At 41.7% G+C, this 16,273-nt stretch overlaps 1 protein-coding gene across 1 annotated transcript in view; it reads right to left on the bottom strand.

Annotated features, from left to right (window-relative positions):
• LOC126298729 (transcription factor 15-like) overlaps positions 1-16,273 on the bottom strand; it is a 74,860-nt gene that overhangs the window by 31,548 nt on the left and 27,039 nt on the right. Inside the window, exon 2 of the mRNA XM_049990168.1 lies at positions 1,282-1,412. Coding sequence (XP_049846125.1) covers positions 1,282-1,412 — 131 coding nt within the window. The remainder of the gene's footprint in view (positions 1-1,281; positions 1,413-16,273) is intronic.

Below are 16,273 nucleotides of genomic sequence, written 5' to 3'. Positions count from 1 at the left end.
ATCAATACTAGTATAAACCATATATAGTCCTTCAACATGTTCAAAAATGTATGAGTTATTAAGTTTAATACAACATATGTAAAATGATGACATCAACTGCATGGAATATGCTTAAAGATGGATCAATAAATCAGATCAGTAAATCAAATCAAATCAGCTATCTTGTTTTAATACTATGTTGTAGATCTTTAGATCTTTGACAGTTAGTATGCAGTTTGTGCAAATTGATTTTTATGTGATAGTTATTTCTGGAGTGTCTTTTGAATTGACTTTGTTGAGAAGTAGTATGACTTGGGCAGTCCTACAGCCTCAAGTTTTGTTATTGAGCACATTGTTTACCATAATGGTTGTTTAAATGTTGGTCATCTTCCCTCTGGGACTTAAACCATGATTAATTTACATATTCCTTATTGGCTTTAGATCTTTGTCTCCTATTGAAAGGTGCGATTGCAGGCTTGTCCTGATGACTGACCATGTTTACTTCTCTATCTTTCTTAATGTCTGTCTGAGCTCCTGTTTCTTAATTTCATCAAGATCAGAACTGTGATATATCTCTCTGTGAGTGGAATTATAATACAGAAAATTGAGCAGTTCAAAATTTCTGAGAATGAAACTGAAATTTGGCGTAAATATTTATTTAAGCTGACAAGCACACCAGTCTGCAGTGGAGTCAACAGAGGAAACAGCAGGTTATAATTCATACACCTACATATTCTTTATGCCTCTTATGATATATCATGTCATTATGATGGTTCAAAGTTAAATGTTTCTGTAGATACCATGCTAGTGATCATAATACATTCAGACAGTGTAGATTATCCTTGCTTAGATTTAAAAGTTCAGTGAAGTTATTGCATACAATATCTTTGGATGACCCAATACCACACACTTAACAAAGAACCAGTCATTAAGTTTTGAGTATTCCAACCCATTTCAAATCAGAGAAACAACAAAGTGGCAATATTAACACTAGTAAGAGTCTAGATCATACTGATTATGAATATTTTGGCTACCCATCCATACACATCCATGGATACTGACAGTGAGTAACACCACTGTGACACAATGCAGTAACATCCATGTGACATCACTTCAAATTTTCTTTTTTACTCATTGGCACTTTTCAGCTCTTCCCAAATTATGTTGTAAAGTTAACCAACCTGACTAGATACTTCTCATAACAGTAACTTCATTTTGATAATAATTTAAAAATAATATGAACTCTAAAATTAATATTTGCGAATGCCTAATAAGCAGATTCTTAACATTAAAATGACTTACTTGCTGTGATGAGGTGGCTAAGGTGTGTAATGTAGCTGACAGCAAGACGCAACGTCTCAATCCGTGAAAGTTTGCGATCTCGTGGCTCTGTTGGTATCAGCGAGCGCAGTGCTGTATATGCTGAGTTCACACTGTATTGGTGGAAATTCAGATTAATTGATAATTGTTTTTATCATATATTTTCTTTAAAATGAAAATGTAGTATTATGGAACAAATTTTTGATTCTTTTGTCTCGACTGTGTAGGCTAGACATTTTAATTGTGAGAATATCCAAATATCTGTGAGAACAAAAACTAGTTTGTTAATGATTTGTATTTACTTTAGATGAAGACTGGTTAAACATAAGGACTGGACACTGTTGGTTTAAGTAACTATTTTGTCTTTTGATTTTACTTCAAAGATACCAAAATTATGGTCTGATAGTATTAACTAATTTTGAAGCATCTACATTAAATGCAGTACATGTGTGGAGTCCAAAAGGTGGCTGTACTGTGTAAATTTTTTTCACTCTGCTGCGGAAAATGTGTCAGTATCCTTACTGACACCTGTGCAGTGTTTAACATGACTTAGTGCCATGTGTGTTTACAGAAATATGCACCTTACAAAATAAGTTTATGAAACAGGGATATGCTATCTATAAAAATATGTCAACACTTAAAGAATAAAATTTGACAACCCAGCAACCAGCCATCTGTTTACATGCCTTCATAACAGTAAACTCCTCATCTTTTCAACTCAAAGACAAACTTTGGGCTTATCAGTGAATATTATTTATTTTCTGTTCAAGATTTTGAATACTGTAACAGACCTTACAATATTTGTGTACTATTTCTGACACTTTCTGTTAATAAATCCCAACATCACAGTTCCTCATTGGTAGATATTGTCACATGGTAACACAACTGAGTCAAAATCCAAAAGCAGGGACATCACCAAAGTACAATACTTAACTCTGGAAGAATGTTAATTCCCAACATATGGACACAAGAGAAGTCGAAATTCAGAGGGGGAAAAGGAGGCTGGGGGCTTACACCCACTTGCTATAATTCCATTCCTTACAGATATAATTTTCTTTTTTTCTTTCTTTTCATTATGTATGTGATAAATATGCCACAGCTATACCCGTGAGCAAATAGTTAATGGTTTGTCAAATAATGTGGTTTAGTGACAAGTGCTTCATTTACTTCTTTCATAAGCTGTTCATATCTTCCAAGAACTTATTATATGGAAAGATGTTTATAATTTATGTTTCCCACAAGAACTTTTCACTATTTTGGCCTTTAAGACTGTTTGATTATGAGAAATTATGTATTAATTAGTTACCCTTATTATTTTAATTAAAAACACTTGCTTTAAATAATATTTTTAATTAAAATTTTAAGAAATTTGAGAAAATAATGAACCTAAGAACTTGCATAAAAATCAGTAAATCCAATCAGATATGTACAATGTAATAACTAAAGAATCCAGCTAACGTTATTAATGTTACAATAATCCATCATATAAATAAACCAAATTATTACATGTTTCTCTGTGATGTAATTGCAACTACCTAGCTCTTATTGCAAACTAGAATGTAATAACAACAATAATTACTACTCCCATGTAAGTCTGTAAGTAATTACGAGAGCCCTTTGTGCAGTCAGTTGGGTTTGAAAGGTCATACACTATGTGATCAAAAGTATCTGGACACCCCCAAAAACACACGTTTTTCACATTAGGTGCAGTGTGCTGCCATCTACTGCCAGGTACTCCATACCAGCGACCTCAGTAGTCATTAGACATTGTGGGAGAGCAGAATGGGGCATGCCACGGAACTCACGGATTTTGAACATTGTCAGGTGATTGGGTGTCACTTGTGTCATACATCTGTACGTGAGATTTCCACACTTCTAAACATCCCTAGGTCCACTGTTTCCTAAGTGATAGTGTAGTGGAAAAGTGAAGGGACACATACAGCACAAAAGTGTACAGACCGGCCTCGTCTGTTGACTGACAGAGACCACTGACAATTGAAGATGGTCATAATGTGTAATGGGCAGACAAGTGCTCACGCCATAACACAGGAATTTCAAACTGCATCAGGACCCACTGCAAGTAGTTTGATAGTCAGGTGAGAAAACTTGGATCTCATGGTTGAGTGGCTGCTCATAAGACACACATCACGCTGGGAAATGTGAAATGACGCCTCGCTTGGTATAAGGTGTGTAAACACCAGACAATTTAACAGTGGAAAAATGTTTTGTAGAATGACGAATCATGGTACACAATGTGGCGATCCAATGGCAGGATGTGGATATGGCGAATACTTGATGAACGTTATCTGCCAGCATGTGTAGTGCCAACAGTAAATTTTGGAGGTGGTGGTATTATAGTGTGGTCGTGTTTTTCATGGAGGGGGCTTGTACCCCTTGTTGTTTTGTTTGTCACTATCACAGCACAGGCCTACATTGATGTTTTAAGCCCCTTCTTGGTTCCTGCTGTTGAAGAGCAATTTGGGGATGGTGATTGCATCCTTCAACACGATCGAGCACCAGTTCATAATGCACGGCCTGTGGTGGAGTGGTTACATGACAATAACATCCCTGTAATGACCAGACCTGCACAGAGTCCGGATATGAATGCTATCCTTTGGGATATTTTGGAACACCAACTTAGTGCCAGGCCTTACTGACTGACATTGATAACTCTCCTCAGTGAAGAATGGGGTGCGCCATTCCCCAAGAAACCTTCCAGCACCTGACTGAACGTATGCCTGCGAGAGTGGAATCTGTCATCAAGGCATTACTGATGGAGGGCGCCACAAACTTGCACATCATTTTCAGCCAGGTGTCTGGATACTTTTGATCACATAGTGTATAAGTAATATTTATGTAGCAAGAGTTGGAGTTGAGCTAGTATATCTATGTTAGATTCACTGTTTTGGTAACAACTACATGTGAGCGCAAATGTCTTTGTAAAGTTCTTTGAGTTGGTGGGAGTTCTGAGCATTGTGAATTTTTCATAGTTATAGGTTACAAATTTGTATTAACTAGTGAGAATTTGATGGTGAATGGACACTATAAAAGCATTCCCACTGTCTGATTAGTTAATAATTAAATGCAAATGCTTATCTGTTGTCATATTTCAATATGAGATATTTTATTAAGCTGATCATAAAGTGGATATATGCATCAATAAACATGAAGTTATAACACCTTAGCTAATGCTGTATTGAGTATATCATGTCAATAATTTTTATAAAATAGGAATACAGCAGGCTACAAGGTGATGAATACTTGAAGATAAGCATCAGAAGGCAATAAAGCATTGCAGGTAAGGCATATCACAAACTGAACTCCTGGATGCAGAGTGCTGCTTACACAGACACTGAATGTTCCAGAATATGCAAATGTCACAAGAATAAGAAATTCTGAGAATCTTACAGAAATGATAGATGCTGAATAACAAATATTTGCTGGTGATTGGGTTCAAACTGGTGACCTGCAGTGTGGCAGCCAGTGATGCTAACCAGTTCTCCACAAGGTATCCAGCACAGATTGTGGCATTGCTCCCTCTCATGGAGAAACAGTGACCCATTCTTTCAGAGATTTTCATTGGAGTTCACTATAGCACACTGGATCTAGACCTTGTTAGTGGTCCTCTGTATTTTAGCACTGAGGGATTTTCGCATTCTGGTTGTGTTGCCACACCCTCTTCACTATGATGAGGATTGAAGGTAGCCCCTCCCATCAAAGCTTTGTAATCATGAAGAAGGTCTTCAGTTTCCTTGAACAAAAAGCCCCCACCATCACTCTGTGCCACAGGACTGTAGCAGGGCTTCATACAAAGGACGTGGACGACGTCTTTGTACTTTCATGTTCTAGATGAAGGGCTATAATTTTTGACTTAATATGTGACATCCGACAAGTAATGTAGGTTACAAATTGGCCAAAAGTAGCCTTTTAGTAATTTTTCTAAGAGTCCCACCTTCTGCACAGGAATAAAAATCTGTACTAAGTTTCCCAGGCTGTATCTCACTGGCTTGTGCTTGGCGTTACAGCGCTCTTGTCCTTCTCCTGGGTGTGTAGAGTCTATATGTGAGCAGACTGCCTTGCTTAATCACCTCTGGTGATGAGGTGTTTCATGGCGTCATCCTGAGTGTCATCTGGCTGAAACACGAATGGTCTATCCATTGTCATTTCAACCTCCTGACCATGGACCAGAAGGAATGGTGGAAGGCTCTGGTGTCTTTCTTCACTGTAATATATGTGAATGTAATGACAGGCAGTACTGTATTCCAATGTGTGTATTCAGCATCAATGTACATCAAGAGAATGTCTGTCAATGCTTATTAAAGCATTCTGTGAGACAATTCGTTTGTGTGTGGTAGCCAGTTGCCACCTGTGGATGATGTTGCAATGTGAAATTACCTCTGATACTAATCTTAACTGGAAAACTTTTCCACAATCAGATATCATTACATGGGATGCTCTCTGCTTCAGAATGATGTTATCAATAAATAATCTTGCAATTTCCACAGCTGTGACAGCATAGCAGCTGATGTAGTCAGTGCAGACTATTATCCATCCATTCCTGTTAATTGACTTTGGGAACCTCCCCAAGAGGCTGATACTACTTCAGTAGAATGGCACTGCTGCAGGTGGAATTGGTACCCAATGTCACAGAAGTAATCGCAACTTGTGCTTCTGCTGCTGGCATTCTTTACAATGGCTCACATAGTGTTTACTGGGTTAGTAGAAACCTGACCAGTGATACGTACATCTGATTCTGTATAGTGTCTTCTTGAATACCAGATATTGGAAAAGGATGGGAAAACTTCAGTATAGCTGCTGTAGATGATCTGGGATGATGAGCATATATTTCTGCCACATCAGATCTTATACAATATTCTGTTTATTAACTGGAATTCTCACTAGTTGGCTCCTCTTTCTTCAAGGCTTTTATGTTTTACAGCACTACTGAATATTTCCTCTGTTTATCACCAGCATCATTAAATGCAGCAGTGACTGAGATTTTGTCCATGCTGCACTGTTTTGTCAAAGGATTCCTTGAAAGGCAGGCAGCAGCCCTGTTTAGTGGCCTCTCTCTCTCTCTCTTTTTAATACTGATGTGACATCATACTCCTGAAGCATCAGTGCCCATATCACCAGTCCATCTACTGGATCCTTCAGGCTAGTCAGTCAGCACAGAGAATGATGACCTGTCACATTTTGCTAAATAATTATAAATGGAACCTGTTGCTTGCCCAAAGAACTGCAAACAGGTCTTTCTCAGTTGTAGGGTAGTTCATCTAGGACCAGGAGAGTGCTCTAGAAGCATACAGTATCACTTTTTCAACACCTTCCTGAATTTAATTTGCACTAGAACTGGACCTATCCCATAACTACTAGCATTAGTGTGAAATTCTGTCCCAGCATTCTCACCATACAGTGCTAGGAATTGAGAAGATGCTAACACCTCCTTAAGGACAAGGAAATATCTTTCTTACACCCTGTTCCAGGAAAATTTGCTGTCTCCTTGCAGTAGCTCTTACAAGGGACATATTTTGAAATAGATTTCTGTTATAAATAGTCAGTAGTGTGAACACATTCTGAAAAAAAAAAGGAAAATAAGAAAAAGAAAAAAAACTTCTCACATAAAGGACGTGCTGAGGCTTCAGTAAGTTTGTGAATGTTCTTATTTTCTGTGGATCAGGACAGACTGACATGTCTCACATCCACGAGAATCATCTAATTTTTTTGATCTATGGAACAAAAACTTAATCTAATCTAATCTAATCCATCGCCATTAATTAGGTGCCCCAAGATTTTTGTTCTAGGGTGACAAAAAGGTACTTTCTTGGATTCAGGCAGATGCCTGCAGTCTGAACACATTACAACATGATTATCAGGTGGCTTAGATGTACTTCAAAGGTCTTCAAAAAGCCGACAAAGTTATCCAGATATCAAAGACATGTCGTCCATTTAAGGTGTCAAACCAGGTTGTCCATTATATGTTTGAAGATGGCTAGAGTGTTACACAGTACAGACGGTACAACTTTAAACTCATGGAAGTTATTAGCAGTTATGAAGGCAGCCTTTTCCTGGTCAGCCTTGTTAACCTTGATTTACCAGTAACCTGTCTGCATGTCCACAGTTGAGTCTAGGGTGTCATTAATGTGTGGCAATGGGTAGACATACATTTTTGTGATTTTCTTCTGTCATTGGTAGTTGACAAAGACACTCCATTTGCCTTCCTTCTTCTTCACAAAGACTACAGTAGGTGACCGAGGCCTCTGTGAAGATTCAGTGATGTCATTGTAGTATCATCTCCACTTCCTCCTGGATTATTCACCATCCAGTTAGTGAAACCCTATACAAATGCCAGCTAATTGGTAGATGAGCCCCAGTGTTGATATGGTGTTATACCATGTAAAGGAGTTTTGCTATTTAGGGAGTAAAATAACTGATGATGGTCGAAGTAGAGAGGATATAAAATGTAGACTGGCAATGGCAAGGAAAGCGTTTCTGAAGAAGAGAAATTTGTTAACATCGAGTATAGATTTAATGGTCAGGAAGTCGTTTCTGAAAGTATTTTTTATGGAGTGTAGCCATGTATGGAAGTGAAACATGGACAATATCTAGTTTGGACAAGAAGAGAATAGAAGCTTTCAAAATGTGGTGCTACAGAAGAATGCTGAAGATTAGATGGGTAGATCAAATAACTAATGAGGAGGTATTGAATAGAATTGGGGAGAAGAGGAGTTTGTGGCACAACTTGACAAAAAGAAGGGACAGTTTGGTAGGACATGTTTTGAGGCATCAAGGGATCACAAATTTAGCATTGGAGGGCAGCGTGGAGGGTAAAAATCGTAGAGGGAGACCAAGAGATGAATACACTAAGCAGATTCAGAAGGATGTAGGTTGCAGCAAGTACTGGGAGATGAAGAAGCCTGCACAGGATAGAGTAGCATGGAGAACTGCATCAAACCAGTCTCAGGACTGAAGACCACAACAACAACAACCATGAGGTATTAGGAAAGCATCCAAAAACTAGCACAGAATGGCTAACACTCACCGATATTGTTCCTTGGTCAGGCCAGGTCCTGCTGGAATTTTGACAGCAGCTTGCTCTACTGGATTGTCTGTAGAGATAGCAAAGCATGATTCTTCATCAGTGACACTACACTACCCTTCCTGAAGCACTGGTTCAACTATAACTGTGCACCCACCTTTAGGGGTGAATTGCAGTTGCTTGTGACAGTTAATGGCCCAAAGTTTTCCTTGACTACCTACAATACTTAAGATCGTTGCTGGCAAGTAGATTTATTTTGTGAGCCTCAACAGTTTTTTTGCAGTGAATAAAAGCTGCACAGTTTTAAAGGAGTATCTAGGTTTATGACTGGGACTCCTCTCTTTGAAGATGGCAAAATAATGTCTTCAATGACAATTCCCTGAAGCAATCATTTTATGTGTGCTCGTTGGAATAACTTCGTGAGGCTGGAGTTCTGATCTTCCACTGATTATAACCCCTTGTGATGCCTCCAAGAAATTGTGTATGACAATAACCATATAACTGCATTCTGTTAAAATGGACAAGTTCGAAGGGCTGTGTTCTGTCATTGCTAGTTATTCTTGCAATACATGTTCCTGGTGGCTGGACATATTTCTCATTTGCAAATTTCAGCGCAATTGCTTTTGTATCATGGAGCACAGTCATCTTTAGCTGGCGACAATAAGCATTTGACATTATATAAAACGGAGATGCTGAGACAAAAGGCATCTGGACAGGTTGTCCACTGTTAACGTCATCAATGAGATTTCCTGACATCTTGGTGCCTTGCCCATGGAGGATTTCCATCTGTACGGTCTCACTTCCATAGTTGGTCACCTCTCTTAGGTTTACTGAATTCAGCGACTATGCGAGCAACTGGTAACTCCATATGGTGATGGGAAATGGTTATGGTGTGTTGAGGAGCGGCCTTATCGAGGGTACTGTTGTGGGCTCCATCTCACATGTCGGCTATAATCTTCTGTTGTTATCTTGCGTTAATAAAACTGTTGTGAATGTTGATGTCTTGCAGCGTAGTAATCGCTGAACAATGTTTTCTTTCTCTGCAGTTGTTCACAATGTGTCCAGGGCACCCACAGTGTTAACATATCATTATGTTATCCTCTGTCCTCTAATTGTCTGCATCCATTCTTCACGGCATGACAACTAGTGGTGGAGATGAATACTCCTCTTGTTCAACGTTCTCTGTTTCCTCCTGACGTATGGGGCTGCTATCTCTCTGTATACTCAGTCCAATATTTCTGACTTCCTAAACTGTAGTATCTCTTCTCTTACTACATGGCATATGAGAGGCGAGGTCATGATGGTCTTCCACAACTACCATAGCGACCACGTTTGGATTCAGTCATACCTGTTTTGTTTGAATCTTTTTCTGATGCATTTACTCTTTGCACTGAAATCATTTGGTGAATTCCGCTGTTGGTGTGACGTCCTTTACCAGAAGAGCTTGGTAAATGTCTTCTGTGACTCTTTTCATCTAATGTGAGATTTTGTCAGCTTCTGTCACATTTAGGTTCACAAATTGGCACAGAATCAAAACGTTCTATATGTATGACTGTGTCGTTTCCCCATGACGTTGGGCCTTATTCACCAATTCTTTTTCCACTACGTGGACTTGCTTTTGATTGTCACCAAATGTTTTCTTCAATTCGGTGTGGAATTTGTCCCACCTATTCAGCTTCTATTTATTGTTCCTAAACCATCCAAGTAAAATTATGCATCTGCCAAACACATCATGTCATCCCACCTACTGTATTTGGTGAATGGTCGCATCCTTTTAGTCATTTTGTCTGGTCCTTATCAGCATCACTGCAGAACACTGATGGATGCAGTTTGAGCAGCTCAGTTCTCTTTTGGGATCCACAGGTATCATGAATGAACAATCTACAGCTTCTATACAGGTTCCTGGCTGTGTATGTAATAGAATTGATGTTGTCCAATTGGGGCCATGGTGATGTAGATGTTTTTGAAGCAGGTATATGGTGTCTGCACCAAACAATTTCACACCATAACAAGCATCAAGTGAAAATCCAAAAGCATGGTCATCTGTGAAGTACAGCACTTAGCTCTGAAAGCATATTTTATTATGGACACAGAACATAGAGCCAGAAAAGAACTGCCTCCTGGATGGTGAGTGCTGCTATTTATACAGACATCGAATATTCCAAGGGGGAGGGGGCCTCATCTGAGATGTGTAGGAGGCCCTACTTGCGGCTATTGAGGGTGCTTGGTGCAGTCATCTGCTAGGTGTTGCTAATTTCGGCATCAGTGACGCCTATCACTTGGATTTTGAGGCTGTTGTCAGTTCCTACATGCGGCTGTTGGAACAGGTGAAGACTGCTGGCCGTGCTCACATAGTTCAGATAGAGCTTACTATTTACAGTATTGAAGCCAGGACATATCAGGATCCTTAGGTTTGATGCCGACTGGAAAAGCTCAAACAGATGGTCCATCGATTTTGTAGTGGCCTTGGCTAAAAATTTCTAGACCTTTATTACGGAGTGGCGAATGCAAGGTCAGAGGTGCACGACTCAAAGAAAGCAGCTACATGGGTAGCAGGGTAAATGCAGTGCGCACATGACTTTTTAGGCTAGACGATTCTTTGAAGTCTTCTGAAGAATATTTGTCAGTCAATACGCAGTGAGCGAAACCAGATTGTGTATTAAATTAAGACACTTCGTATGTCTGGATTTTAACGGTAAACTGCCGGAAAAGACCCTGGATATACCGCCCCCCCCCCCCCCCCCCAGAAGAGCTTTCGCACTGTAATTGTACTCGGAACCGAGAGCTAGCTGAAATACGAAGTTGAAAGCCAAGTTAGACATCGTCGAAAATGGAGTATTCATTGCAGTTGACAAATATATTATGTATATCGAGGTCAAAATGAGTCTGACTGCAAAGTTATCTCGACACAAGTATCGATTTAGAAGAATTCAAACTAATTTTCACGTGTTTTCAATGAGCACCCATTTTCGCTGGTACATTTGTAGAATCATTCATAGAAACAATATGTTCAGTAGGGTGGAGGTACAACAATCACGCAGTATTAGTTGGAGGCCAAGTATAGATTGGGACACCTCCACAGATCAACAACAGGTGGTGTAGTCAGTCAGTCTTGTGAATTAGTTCTGAATACTTTCTCCGAAAAAGTCTTGAGCAACTACTAGGACAACCCACACCCAATGCACATACTGTACACCTCGTAACTATAAAAAAGAGGCTTGACCTTATCGTTAGGGTCAGTATTGAAACAGGGATTAGCGATCACGATGTCATCATAGCCACGATGATTAATAATATTAATAAATCCATTAAGAAGGCTAAGAGAGTTTTTATGCTGGAAGGATCAGATGAAGTTGTTAGCATTCTACTTAGACAGTGAACGGACCCCATTTAGGCATAGTATGACGGACGTTGAGGAATTATGGGAAGTTCAAAATGATTGTAAATCGCACCCGGGAGAGATGTACACTGAGTAAGTGGATTGAAAACGGAAAACATCCACCATGGTTTAATAACAAAATTCGGAAAATGCGCAGGAAACAGATTGTTGCCACCTCGTTTCAGAGAATGAACACAGGCAAGACGACAGCCAAAGTTTGTCGAAACCTGTAGTCTGTGAAAAGATCGATGCACGAAACATGAGTCAACTTCCATCGTCACACATTAGCGAAACATCTTGCCGAGAAAAATTGAAAATTCTGGTCCTGCGTAAAATCGCTAAGTATATTGTTCTGGCAATACCGGTCATGACCTCCTTCTTCTTTGCAGATGCACACATATTACCCGAACTCTTACAGGACTTGGTAAGAATATCTTCCAAGAGTAATGATTGTGTTGGGCAGGAACACTAGGAATGTAGTGTGTGGACATATGAGGTGAGATATGTGGGTCCCGCGGGAGGCGTGCGAGAGATAGTCCCTGCAGTCGCACTATCCTCTGTGCCCTCGGTGGCTCAGATGGATGCCGGCACGGTAGCTCAGCGTGTTCGGTCAGAGGGTTTGCTGCCCTCTGTAACGAAAAACTGAGTCAACGGCTCAACACTCAACTTGAACGGGTGTCCTGGGAGGCCGAAATACTAAATGTCTTTATCCAAAGCTGTTTCACAGAGAAAGACTGCACTGTAGTTCCTTATCTAGATTGTCGCACAGATGACAAAATGGTAGATATCTAAATAGATGACAGAGGGATAGAAAAGCAATTAAAATCGCTCAAATGAGGAAAGGCCGCTGGACCTGATGGGATACCAGTTCGATTTTATACAGAGTACGCGAAGGAACTTGCCCCCTTCTTGCAGCGGTGTACCGTAGGTCTCTAGAAGAGCGTAGCGTTCCAAAGGATTGGAAAAGGGCACAGGTCATCCCCGTTTTCAAGAAGGGACGTCGAACATATGTGCAGAACTATAGACCTATATCTCTAACGTCGATCAGTTGCAGAATTTTGGAACGCGTATTATGTTCGAGTATAATGACTTTTCTAGAGACTAGAAATGTACTCTGTAGGAACCAGCATGAGTTTCGAAAAAGACGATCGTGTGAAACCCAGCTCCCGGAGTGGCCGAGCGGTTCTAGGCGCTTCAGTCTGGAACCGCGCGACCGCTTCGGTCGCAGGTTCGAATCCTGCCTCGGGCATGGATGTGTGTGGTGTCCTTAGGTTAGTTAGGTTTAAGTAGTTTTAAGTTCTAGGGGACTGATGACCTCAGCAGTTAAGTCCCATAGTGTTTAGAGCCATTTGAACATTTTTTTTTTTTTTTTTTTAACCCAGCTCGCGCTATTCGTCCACGAGACTCAGAGGGCCATAGACATGGGTTCCCAGGTAGATGCCGTGTTTCTTGACTTCCACAAGGCGTTCGATACAGTTCCCCACAGTCGTGTAATGAACAAAGTAAGAGCATATGGACTATCAGACCAATTGTGTAATTGGATTGAAGAGTTCCTAGATAACAGAACGCAGCATGTCATTCTCAATGGAGAGAAGTCTTCCGAAGTAAGAGTGATTTCAGGTGTGCCGCAGGGGAGTGTAGTAGGACCGTTGCTATTCACAATATACATAAATGACCTTGTGAATAACATCGGAAGTTCACTGAGGATTTTTGCAGATCATGCTGTAGTATATCGAGAGGTTGTAACAATGGAAAATTGTACTGAAATGCAGGAGGATCTGCAACGAATTGACGCATGGTGCACGGAATGGCAATTCAATCTCAATGTAGACAAGTGTAATGTGCTGCGAATACATAGAAAGAAAGATCCTTTATCATTTAGCTACAATATAGCAGGTCAGCAACTGGAAGAAGTTAATTCCATAAATTATCTGGGAGTAGGCATTAGGAGTGTTATAAAATGGTATGATCATATGAAATCAATCGTCGGTAAAGCAGATGTCAGACTGAGATCAATTGGAAGAATCCTAAGGAAATGCAATCCGAAAATAAAGGAAGTAGGTTACAGTACATTTGTTCGCCCACTGCTTGACTATTGCTCAGCAGTGAGGGATCCGTTCCAGATAGGGATGATAGAAGAGATAGAGAAGATCCAACGGAGAGCAGCACACTTCGTTACAGGACCATTTAGTAATCGCGAAAGCGTTACGGACATGATAGATAAACTCCAGTGGAAGACTGCAGGAGAGACGCTCAGTAGCTCGGTACGGGCTTTTGTTGAAGTTTCGAGAACATACCTTCACCGAGGAGTCAAGCAGTATATTGCTCCCTCCTATGTATATCTCGCGAAGAGACCACGAGGATAAAATCAGAGAGATTAGAGCCCACATAGAGGTATACCGACAATCTTTCTTTCCGCAAGCAATACAAAACTGGAATAGAAGGGAGAACCGATAGAGATACTCAAGGTACCCTCCGCCACACACCGTCAGGTGGCTTGCGGAGTATGGATGTAGATGTAGTTTCGCAGCGAACAGATGCAACGAACAACATGAGAACAATAAAAAAAGAAAGATGGATAGAGCGTCTGCCATGTAAGCAGGAGATCCCGGGTTCGAGTCCCCGTCGCGGCACACATTTTCACATGTCCCCGTTGATGCATATCAACGACTGTCAGCAGCTGAAGGTATTAATATATAATTCTAAGTAGGTAGCCCTCGTCGACCAGTCTGTTGTGGCTGTAAGAAAACAAAAGGAAAAATGGCGTTTTAAGTTTTGTGTTTAAAAATCATTCACGCAGGAAGATCGTACAGACACATAGGTTGGGCATAATAAAACTTAGTCGGAAAATACACTGGTGTGCAAAACTTAAGGACGAAAGCAAATTAGACATGCTGTGTCACTGCCAAGTCACATACACTCCTGGAAATGGAAAAAAGAACACATTGACACCGGTGTGTCAGACCCACCATACTTGCTCCGGACACTGCGAGAGGGCTGTACAAGCAATGATCACACGCACGGCACAGCAGACACACCAGGAACCGCGGTGTTGGCCGTCGAATGGCGCTAGCTGCGCAGCATTTGTGCACCGCCGCCGTCAGTGTCAGCCAGTTTGCCGTGGCATACGGAGCTCCATCGCAGTCTTTAACAATGGTAGCATGCCGCGACAACGTGGACGTGAACCGTATGTGCAGTTGACAGACTTTGAGCGAGGGCGTATAGTGGGCATGCGGGAGGCCGGGTGGACGTACCGCCGAATTGCTCAACACGTGGGGCGTGAGGTCTCCACAGTACATCGATGTTGTCGCCAGTGGTCGGCTGAAGGTGCACGTGCCCGTCGACCTGGGACCGGACCGCAGCGACGCACGGATGCACGCCAAGACCGTAGGATCCAACACAGTGCCGTAGGGGACCGCACCGCCACTTCCCAGCAAATTAGGGACACTGTTGCTCCTGGGGTATCGGCGAGGACCATTCGCAACCGTCTCCATGAAGCTGGGCTACGGTCCCGCACACCGTTAGGCCGTCTTCCGCTCACGCCCCAACATCGTGCAGCCCGCCTCCAGTGGTGTCGCGACAGGCGTGAATGGAGGGACGAATGGAGACGTGTCGTCTTCAGCGATGAGAGTCGCTTCTGCCTTGGTGCCAATGATGGTCGTATGCGTGTTTGGCGCCATGCAGGTGAGCGCCACAATCAGGACTGCATATGACCGAGGCACACAGGGCCAACACCCGGCATCATGGTGTGGGGAGCGATCTCCTAAACTGGCCGTACACATCTGGTGATCGTCGAGGGGACACTGAATAGTGCACGGTACATCCAAACCGTCATCGAACCCATCGTTCTACCATTCCTAGACCGGCAAGGGAACTTGCTGTTCCAACAGGACAATGCACGTCCGCATGTATCCCGTGCCACCCAACGTGCTCTAGAAGGTGTAAGTCAACTACCCTGGCCAGCAAGATCTCCGGATCTGTCCCCCATTGAGCATGTTTGGGACTGGATGAATCGTCGTCTCACGCGGTCTGCACGTCCAGCACTAACGTTGGTCCAACTGAGGCGCCAGGTGGAAATGACATGGCAAGCCGTTTCACAGGACTACATCCAGCATCTCTACGATCGTCTCCATGGGAGAATAGCAGCCTGTATTGCTGCGAAAGGTGGATATACACTGTACTAGTGCCGACATTGTGCATGCTCTGTTGCCTGTGTCTATGTGCCTGTGGTTCTGTCAGTGTGATCATGTGATGTATCTGACCCCAGGAATGTGTCAATAAAGTTTCCCCTTCCTGGGACAATGAATTCACGGTGTTCTTATTTCAATTTCCAGGAGTGTAGCTTGAGGAAAGTCAGACCATACATAGAAAGAATTACTGCAGTATAGTACAAAACTCAACTGAAACAAATATTCAGTGAGACGAACAGAATGACTTTTTTTCAAAGACAATGGTAACATGAAGTTACTGTGCTTTATGATTGTCCCTTGGACATTAAGAAACGCTGGACTTGGTGCTTCACAGGGTATATGGTCACCACGGGCGACAACACACAT

Source organism: Schistocerca gregaria, chromosome X (genome assembly GCF_023897955.1).
Source record: "Schistocerca gregaria isolate iqSchGreg1 chromosome X, iqSchGreg1.2, whole genome shotgun sequence".
Lineage (NCBI taxonomy): Eukaryota > Metazoa > Arthropoda > Insecta > Orthoptera > Acrididae > Schistocerca > Schistocerca gregaria.
This window is presented reverse-complemented; position numbering and strand designations above follow the sequence as displayed.